At 36.9% G+C, this 8,358-nt stretch overlaps 3 protein-coding genes across 4 annotated transcripts in view; 2 read left to right on the top strand and 1 right to left on the bottom strand.

Moving 5' to 3' along the window:
* Positions 1-743, top strand: part of LOC111499017 (TVP38/TMEM64 family membrane protein slr0305-like) — a 5,197-nt gene extending 4,454 nt beyond the window's left edge. The window contains exon 9 of the mRNA XM_023150453.1: positions 299-743. Within this exon, the coding sequence (XP_023006221.1) occupies positions 299-483 (185 nt within the window). The 3' untranslated portion in view covers positions 484-743. The remainder of the gene's footprint in view (positions 1-298) is intronic.
* Positions 1-5,769, bottom strand: part of LOC111499012 (DUF21 domain-containing protein At4g14240-like) — a 23,734-nt gene extending 17,965 nt beyond the window's left edge. Inside the window, exon 1 of one of the 2 annotated variants that reach the window (XM_023150449.1) lies at positions 5,682-5,769. Coding sequence is in view for 1 of the 2 variants with exons in the window: in XM_023150447.1 (XP_023006215.1) it covers positions 5,682-5,729 (48 nt within the window). In the remaining variant the exon portion in view is untranslated. The remainder of the gene's footprint in view (positions 1-5,681) is intronic. The other variant, XM_023150447.1, reaches the window with a different exon arrangement.
* Positions 5,629-8,047, top strand: LOC111499013 (heavy metal-associated isoprenylated plant protein 33-like). The gene is made up of 4 exons (XM_023150450.1): positions 5,629-5,754; positions 5,872-5,963; positions 6,089-6,164; positions 6,258-8,047. The coding sequence occupies exons 2-4, from the start codon at positions 5,934-5,936 to the stop codon at positions 7,760-7,762; spliced, it is 1,611 nt and encodes a 536-aa protein (XP_023006218.1). The 5' UTR covers positions 5,629-5,754; positions 5,872-5,933; the 3' UTR covers positions 7,763-8,047.
* The last annotated feature ends 311 nt before the right edge of the window (positions 8,048-8,358 follow it).

Here is an 8,358-nt window from a genome sequence, read left to right as displayed (position 1 = left end):
TAAAAAAAAAAAAAAAAAAGGAGGAAAAGTGTGCTTTTACCCTAATCAAAAAAAGATTTCTCTTGTATGCTGCATCTCCTACTTATCCAGGAAAAATCTTTGAGCATCTTTGTCATCGTAAAAATATGATATGTCAATTAAAATTATTAAAGTAATATTGAATGCTTCAGGTGGAGGCAGAGTATTTAATAATTAAAATAATATTTGATATTGAACAGTGACATTGAGCTTGACTCAACTAAAGTTAAAAAAGAGGGGAGCGTACCCCAAGCCTTTTCTGACATTGATTTGCATGCAGCGGTTCTGGCGTACTGCATCACCAGAGTTGCTAAGGCTGCTTTGGAAAAAGCTTTGGCCGAGAATGGAGATGCTGTTGATTATTTGGGACTCTCCCCGCGTCTACCCGTTGCAGCTGAATCGCCTGTTGATCTTAACCTGCCCCTCATAATCAAGATTGACTCTCCTCAAGATGATCGTATATGAAAAGAGTTCTTTTGACATGTAAATTCTTCATTCTCCTCCTTCAATAGGCCCGGCTTCTCTGAACGATGGAAAAGTGTCATTTTTTATGTATGTACAATTCATATTCCATAACGTAGGATCTAGTTTCTTGGTATAGAGTGGCCGATTTCTAAATTAAGCATGTGCTAAAGAGTAGCTGCTTGGTTTTTTACTATTACAATAAAAGTGACAGTCCTACTGGCTAAAAGCTTTCGTTTAGTGAGTTATCTTTGTGATCTAAAGTGATTCTGGTACTGGACCTGGTTTTTTAATCAGTTCATCATAGGCACATATATATTCAGTTCAATATGTGGGGGTGGGATTTCGAACTTGAGACCTCCTTAAAGTTATTGAAGGTGTATGCCTGAGCCTGGATAGGCATATTGTGGTTGAAAAATCAGTAATCTTTCCGCTTCAAATTGTATAGTAATTTTCCTGTCCTTGATTAGACAGAAAAGAACTTCAACTAAGCCAAACCCGAGGCGATAGCTTTTACTTCCCTACTCCCAGACGTCCTTTTGCCTTTCCTTTCTCATCAGTCTTTTTATATAAGCATTTGAGGACGTAAAAGGTTCATGCTGCCATATTCCACTTCGGATTTGCTTGCCTGCAATCAGTATTCACTGGGTTGCCATTGCAGCAGTGCTGCTCGTGTTTTTGATCATCGGCTAGCAAAGAGCCTCATCATAGGTGAGCTTGTCCTAATCATGGTTCAGTTAACTTTTTTGTATGCTATGCTAAAAGGTAATTATTAAGCCATCAAACTTGATGATGGATTGAAATAATTATTGTTCGTTTACTTGAATTCTTGATTTTTAGGACAACTACCTTTGAATGAGTCACTAATTGATTGGGAATGATTATTATTAGTTCACTTGAATTCTTACTTTTTTGGATAGTATCCTTTGAATGTGTCACTAATTGAATAGAATGAATGATTATTATTTCTTCACTTGAATTCTTAATTTTTAGGATAATATCCTTTGAATGAATCACTAAGGTGTGGAAAAAGGATTCAAATTTCAAATGATAGTAGTTTGAAACTTAACGTTTTTGTTCTGAAGTTTATGTATAGGTGTGAAATCTACATATTCACTAAGAAGATTCAATGGCTTGTATTGCAGGCAACTAACTGGTAAGCAGATGAATCTAGAAGAAGTATCTACATATTCTTACTTTGTATTCATTAAGCATTTATTTTACTATTCCTTCTTTACTTTTTATTTGCCCCCATTAATACTTTTGACCTCTCTTTGAGAAAATCTTGCCATTGCGCTGCTGAAATCATGAGCTTGGGTGGGGAGACTGCTTTTGTTCTAAAGTGAAATATGTTCAGGTAAATTTCTTAAAAGTTACTTCAATTATCTTTTAGTGGCTGAAGTTGCCTTTTCTTCTGTAATTACATGTCTGTGACTTGTGATTTCAAGTGCTAACAAAACAAAATTAGAATAAGAACTGTAACTCCATGATTGAATTGAATGAATTATTAGACTGCTTCTTACAACTTGTGACCTTTTTGATAAAATTTAGGCATTGAAGCAGTGAATGGAAAAACTCCTGTCTGTCAGAGACTTGTAATCCCAAATGTATTGTCTCATTGTTGTTTGTGGTGAAGAAGGAATTGACATGAAGATGCTTCCAATATTTGTTGATAATCATAGAATATGATTCTTCAGATAGGTCTGTAGAATTCATTAGCTGCCATGGTAGGTGGATTTCTACTGCATATGAGGACCACCAAGAAATTAAGTTTTTTCTCCTTACAGTCTAAGTTTCATAGTTTTTCTGTACCTTCATTAACTATTTACCTCCTTTGTTTGACATGTAAATCAGCTACACAAACAAAGATCAGAAACCATGTGATTTGGGCATGCTTGAGCTGGATGCTTGTAGGTGAGAGATCTTAACCTTTTTAGTTCAATAATTGGTTAGAATAGAATTGAACCATCGACCTTTAGATGATAATTTGAGTCTTATCCACTCCGTTTTTTTTTTTTTTTTTTTCAAGATCTCAACGTGATCTTTAAGAAGAAAATGAGAAAAAAGTGAAAAAGTTGATAAATAATGGTTGAAATGACCGCAAGAAAATAAATTGACAAATTTAAAGAAAAGATAAACAAAAAATAAAATCAATTCTAGAGTCGGCCACAAAGATGTAAGCCAGGCTCTGATACCAAATTGATAAGGCAACTCTAATCTTCAGCCCAACGATCCAAGTTTTTATTTTAGCAAGAACCCTTGAATCAAAGTAATTAACACCTCCTTATGCGAAATTTGGATCAACCAAGAGATAAGGCGATAAGGCTAGAATTAGATTACCTCTTATGATCAGATCTAGAAGTAAGATTTGGAACCTTGTTTTAAATTGAGTCATTCAATCTAATTTGATCAAGGCTTGATTGAATGGCTCGGGTGCAATTTTATCATAAGAATTGTTTGAAACTTAGAAATGACAAATATGATGCTTGGATTTCTAAAGGAAACGTCTCAATTTGAGTTCTGAATTACATTCATCAACGAATCTGATTTTTACATAACATATTGTGGGTATTTAGGTCGGGATTCAATCCCGATCCCATTTAACTGATTTTTACATAACATATTGTGGATATTTAGGTCGGGATTCAATCCCGATCCCATTTAATCTCCACAAATGGCGAAGTCAATTTTGACCAATTGACCATTGCAAAATAAAAACAATAAAACAATAAAATCTTTTGGCTAAAGAAATAAACTAGAAATCTACATGTGTAGGTTCAAACCCTGTTGTGACATTTTTTATGTTTTCCAACTTCAACCGTGAAAATATTCAATTGTCCTTCGTCAATTGTATCAACTTCTAATTCTACAAATGTTAGTTAAAACATTTAGAACACCGTGATTCTTATCACTTGATTGACCATTTTAATCATCACTATTTATTTTCCTCTCCTATCCGTCTCTTTCATGATTGAAAACAGCATGTGGTGCTTATTGGCACCCTCTGCACTTATGGAAATGCCATATAGCATTGTTGCAGAAGCTCCTTTCTCTTTTTGTTACTCAAAAAGAGAAAGGAGCTTCTGCACGATTATTCGGTTCCCGAACCTAGGCAATGCAAACACACTCGGCCCCAGTCGTATAAAATAGGTTCATCAAGTGCAATTCTTTTTCATTATTAGCTCAGGAAACTTTTAAGTTGCAAATATTAGACTAGACAATGAAGGGTATAGATCAGCTGCTAACTTGTTTGGATGTATGGATCGGATGGATGAAGGAACATTGTTTTTTGGGTTAAATCTGGTTGAAAAGTTGGTTTTATAACAATGTACTGTTAGTGATTAAAATAACGTTAGTCTTTTAGCTTAAATTAAGGGAAGAAAGAAAAGGTCTTTTTGTTTAGGTGTTTTGTCTCCATTGAATTGGCTTTTCTTTATAGGTAAAGCGACCCTATATTGAGAGGGGAGGTTTCGATCTTTTAAGGAGGACCAAATTTGATTTGCTTAGGAAAGAAGAGTATGTTGTGGTCACTTTGCAAGAGTGTAGTTTAGAATACTAAGCTAAGCATACTGAAACTAGTTATATATATATTCTCGACTAAGAGGTCAAAGATTCGAAAAACGTAATTCTTCTTGCACGGGTTTAGATTACTAACCTAACCATAGTAAAATTGGTTACATATATATTTTCAACCAAGAAGTCAAAGATTCGAATAACGTAATTTTTTTACATTCTTGTTCGAGTTTAGAATACTAATCTAAGTATAGTGAAACTAGCTACATATATATTCTCGACCAAGAGGTCAAAGATTCAAATAATGTAGTTCTACATTCTTGCTACTAACCTAAGCATAGTGAAACTAGTTACATGTATATTCTCGACCAAGAGGTCAAAGATTCAAATAATGTAATTGTTCTACATTCCTGCAGAGTATAGAATACTAACCGAAGCATAGTGATACTAATTATGTATATATTCTCAACCAAGAGGTCAGAGATTCAAATAATGTAATTCTTCTATATTTTTCGCACGAGTTTATAATACTAACTCAAGCATAGTAAAACTAGTTATATATATATATATTCGACTTAAGAGGTCAAAGATTCGAATCACTTTAGTACTCGTAAGACAAAAAAAGTACTAGTTGAGGATATGGCTTTCACCCACCTAATTGCTGTTAAAGCAAAAGCTTCACTAACACAAAAGAAAAGGCAAAAAAATAACTTGATTCTATCCCCCTCTCTCTCATGTCTAAGATGGTATGGTACACAAAAGAATTCTCCCCCTTTTTCTCTCTCTCTCATGCAGCATTGATTGGACTCAATAATTCATTGTGAAATATTGTATAATTTAATGCACTTTTTTTTTAAAGCTTATTTTTATAAACACATTTTTTTAGGATACAAGATTGGAGAAGGGTAATGGTTCAAATTTTTGACCATTATCGAAACCGGGTTGGTTTTTAGAGACGAGTTAAGTTATTCTCGTATGATATGTATTTAAATATTCATTTAAACTTAGATTTGAATTTTTTTGTTTTAATTCAAATTTGGGATGGAATTGATTTACCTAACTATTTTTAAAATTAAAGCATAAACAATTGGATTTGTGACACTTTAAAAGAAGGTGAGAGAGAAAGCTCAGCCAAAATTTATGCTAAAATTGCACACTAAGTATTCCAACAATTTCTAATTAATTGTCGTGAAAAATGATTTATTCATTTTTATATAATTATAAAAAAAAAAAAAAAGAAAGAGAAATTGCAGAATAAGGAATTTCATTAAATAGGGTTATTAATGAACATAAATCCAAGTTTGAGAAGAGAAAAATCCGCCCAAAAGCTGATTTTACAGCCCACTGTTATAACTTCCAACAATTAACAAAAGTTATTAAATAACAAATTTAATAAAAAAAAAAATTAATTTCAAATTTATTAACAATATTTTAATAGAAATGTGAGTATCTGTATTTATGAAGCCGAGCCACAGTTGTGAGCCGAAGCCGAGCCAATGTGGTTGAAAATTGGAGAATTCCTGAAACACTAACAACACTGACTCCTCTGTTTCAAATAGGTAGAGAGAAATATGAAGAACATCTCTCAAACTCAACAAAGTAGGAATTTCGTGTGTAAAAAAACAATAAATATTAAAGAAATAAGGCCCCAAAAGAAGATAGACTGATAGAGTAAGCTCTTGGACAACCTCTCTCTCTCTCTCTCTCTCTCTCTGGTTTCTTTTTTTCTCGAGCATTTGATGACTGTGGTCCTTAACCAAGGTACCAATTTCAGAACCCTTTACAAATTTTTCATGTAATTAAGCCTGGTTCATCTTGTTCTTGTTCTTGTTCGTGTTCGTGTTCGTGTTCTTCTTTAGCTCTTTATTGTTCTCTCAGATCCAGAGCCATTATTTCCTCTGTTTTCCACCTCCTCTGTTTCTTCCTTCTGAGACGAAGAAATGAGTAAAGAAGAGTTCTTAAAGATCCAGGTAACCCTTTTCTCCAACCTCATTTTTTGCAAGAAATATGAAATCCCTGTTTGGGTTTGTGTTCAGATACGATGATCATACTTGTGTAATGTTCTGTTTTTTTTGTTGTTTTGCTCTGTTTTTAGAAATGTGTTCTTAAAGTGAATATCCACTGTGATGGGTGTAAGCAGAAAGTGAAGAAAATCTTGCAGAAAATTGATGGTGGGTTCCTATTTTCTTCTTCTGTTTCGCTTTAATTTCGTGTTTTTTTGTTTATTTTGAAAATGGGGTTTTGTTTTTGTTCGATTTTTTTAGGGGTTTTCACTACGGAGATAGATGCAGAGCTAGGGAAGGTAACAGTTTCTGGAAATGTAGACGCAGCTACTCTGATTAAAAAGCTCTCGAAATCAGGGAAATATGCAGAGCTTTGGGGAGCTCCGAAGGTTAATCCAAACAATAACAATGGCGGCCAACAAACCCATCTTGCAAATCAGGTGAAAATTTTGCAGATTGACAATGGAAAAAATGGGGGTAATAATAATAAACAGGGACCCCCAAAGGGTGGGAATAATCAGCAGAAACCGGGCGGTGGCGGTGGTGGTGGTGGTGGGCCACCGCAGATTCTGCCACAGCAGCTTATGCCGCAGCAGCTTCAACAGCTGCAGCAATTACAGCAGCAGATGAATGGGTTTCCGTTTCAAGATCCGAAGATGTTACCACCGCAGTTGAAGGGTATGAAAATGCCGCCGTTTAAAGATCCGGTTCCGGCGAGTCAGAAGGCGGTGAAGTTTGATTTGCCGGTGGATGGTGACCTGACGGATGAAGATGATTTAGATGATGAATATGATGAGTTTGATGACGATGATCTTGAAGATGATTTGGATGATATTCCTCTTCCTCCGAATAAAATGAAGCCTTCCATGGGTGGTGTCGGCAACGGAGCCGGCGCTGTTCCCGGCGGTGGCGGAGGCGGAGGCGGTTGGGGTCAGATGCCGAATATGGCGATGATGAATGGGAATATGAATATGCAGCAATTAATCAATGCTCAGAAGGCTGCTGCTAATGGAGCTGATAAGAAGGGCGGTGGCGGTGGCGGCGGAGGTATGCCAATGAATGGAATGGGCGGCGGAAACAATGACGGTAAAGGCGGTAATGGAGGAAAGAAAGGCGGCGGCGGCGGTGGCGGTGGAAATGGTGCTGGTAAAAATGGGGGCAAAAACGTTGAAGGTAAGAACGGTAATAATAATGGTGGGGCTCAAAAGAACGGCGGCAATAGCGCCGGCAGTGCTCCGATTAATAATGGCAACGGCGGGAAGAAGACTGGTGGTCAAATGCCTCCCGTAATGAACGGTGGTGGTGGTCCCCATGGATTTCCGAGCATGGGTGGTCCTCACGGACTGCCACCAGGAGGAATGGCCGCCGTCGCCTCCTCCGGCGGCGTCGGCGGCGTCGGCGTCCGGCCGATGAACATGAACATGCCAATGATGCAAATGAGTCAAATGGGATCCATCCCGGCTGTCCAAGGACTTCCAGCGGCCGCCATGAACGGCGGCGGACCGGGTGGCGGGTATTTTCAAGGAGCTCCCGGACCAGCGGAGACGATGGGCGGTAACCCCTACCAACAACAACAGTACATGGCAGCAATGATGAACCACCAACGCGCCCCCATGGGTAACCAACCGATGATGTACGCACGGCCACCGCCAGCGGTGAACTACCTGCCACCATACCCGTACCAGTATCCGGCGCCGCCTCCCGCCGGCGACAATTACACCCACTTCTTCAGCGATGAAAACACTTCAAGCTGCAATGTAATGTGAAGAAACAAAAAGGAAAGGAAAAACAAAAAAAAAAAAAAAAAACAGCTCCGGCCTGAATTTGCAGAGTTTTGCCGCCATAATTAGAGCTCTCTTTCATGGCGATCAAATTCTGGGTTTTCATGACAGATTAAAAATTTTCAGTTCATAGTTTTTTTCAGGAGAGTTCAAAAAAAAAAAAAAAAAAAAAAAAGCTTAGAAGCTTGATGAAGCTCTTATCTTATACTTTGGAATGTTTTTTTTTATTTTTTTTTTTAATTTTTCAGTAAAATCTCTCCCTTTAATTTTCTCCCTTTTTATTTATTCTAATTAGTAATTAGGCCCTTCTAAATTATGTTATTTGTAGTTTTGGGGTTGATAGGTAAATAATGAAAGCTGAGGGGTGCTCTTAGCAATAATAAAGAAATGAATAAAACTTGGTACAATGCGAAATTACCAAATTGTCCTCATATTTTCCAAATTGGGATTTACAATCATTATTATCTCATGTGCTTTTGCTCCCTCTCTTTTGTAGATTTCCCACAAATTCAAAACCTTCACTATTCCCCCTTCAATGGCCATGGAGGTTTGTGAGGTGGACCTCTCTCTATGAGCTGGGA

This window comes from Cucurbita maxima, unplaced genomic scaffold (genome assembly GCF_002738345.1).
Source record: "Cucurbita maxima cultivar Rimu unplaced genomic scaffold, Cmax_1.0 Cma_Scf00026, whole genome shotgun sequence".
Taxonomy (NCBI): domain Eukaryota; kingdom Viridiplantae; phylum Streptophyta; class Magnoliopsida; order Cucurbitales; family Cucurbitaceae; genus Cucurbita; species Cucurbita maxima.
The sequence above is the reverse complement of the archived record's forward strand: the minus strand, read 5'-3'. Positions and strand labels throughout refer to the sequence as shown.

What these genes read in the sequence shown, in the direction of transcription:
- LOC111499013 (XM_023150450.1), top strand. Translation starts at nt 5,934, where the DNA reads ATGAGTAAAGAAGAGTTCTTAAAGATCCAG. An exon ending in AAGAGTTCTTAAAGATCCAG is followed by an intron (nt 5,964 to 6,088) that starts GTAACCCTTTTC and finishes CTCTGTTTTTAG; the next exon opens with AAATGTGTTCTTAAAGTGAA. An exon ending in AATCTTGCAGAAAATTGATG is followed by an intron (nt 6,165 to 6,257) that starts GTGGGTTCCTAT and finishes CGATTTTTTTAG; the next exon opens with GGGTTTTCACTACGGAGATA.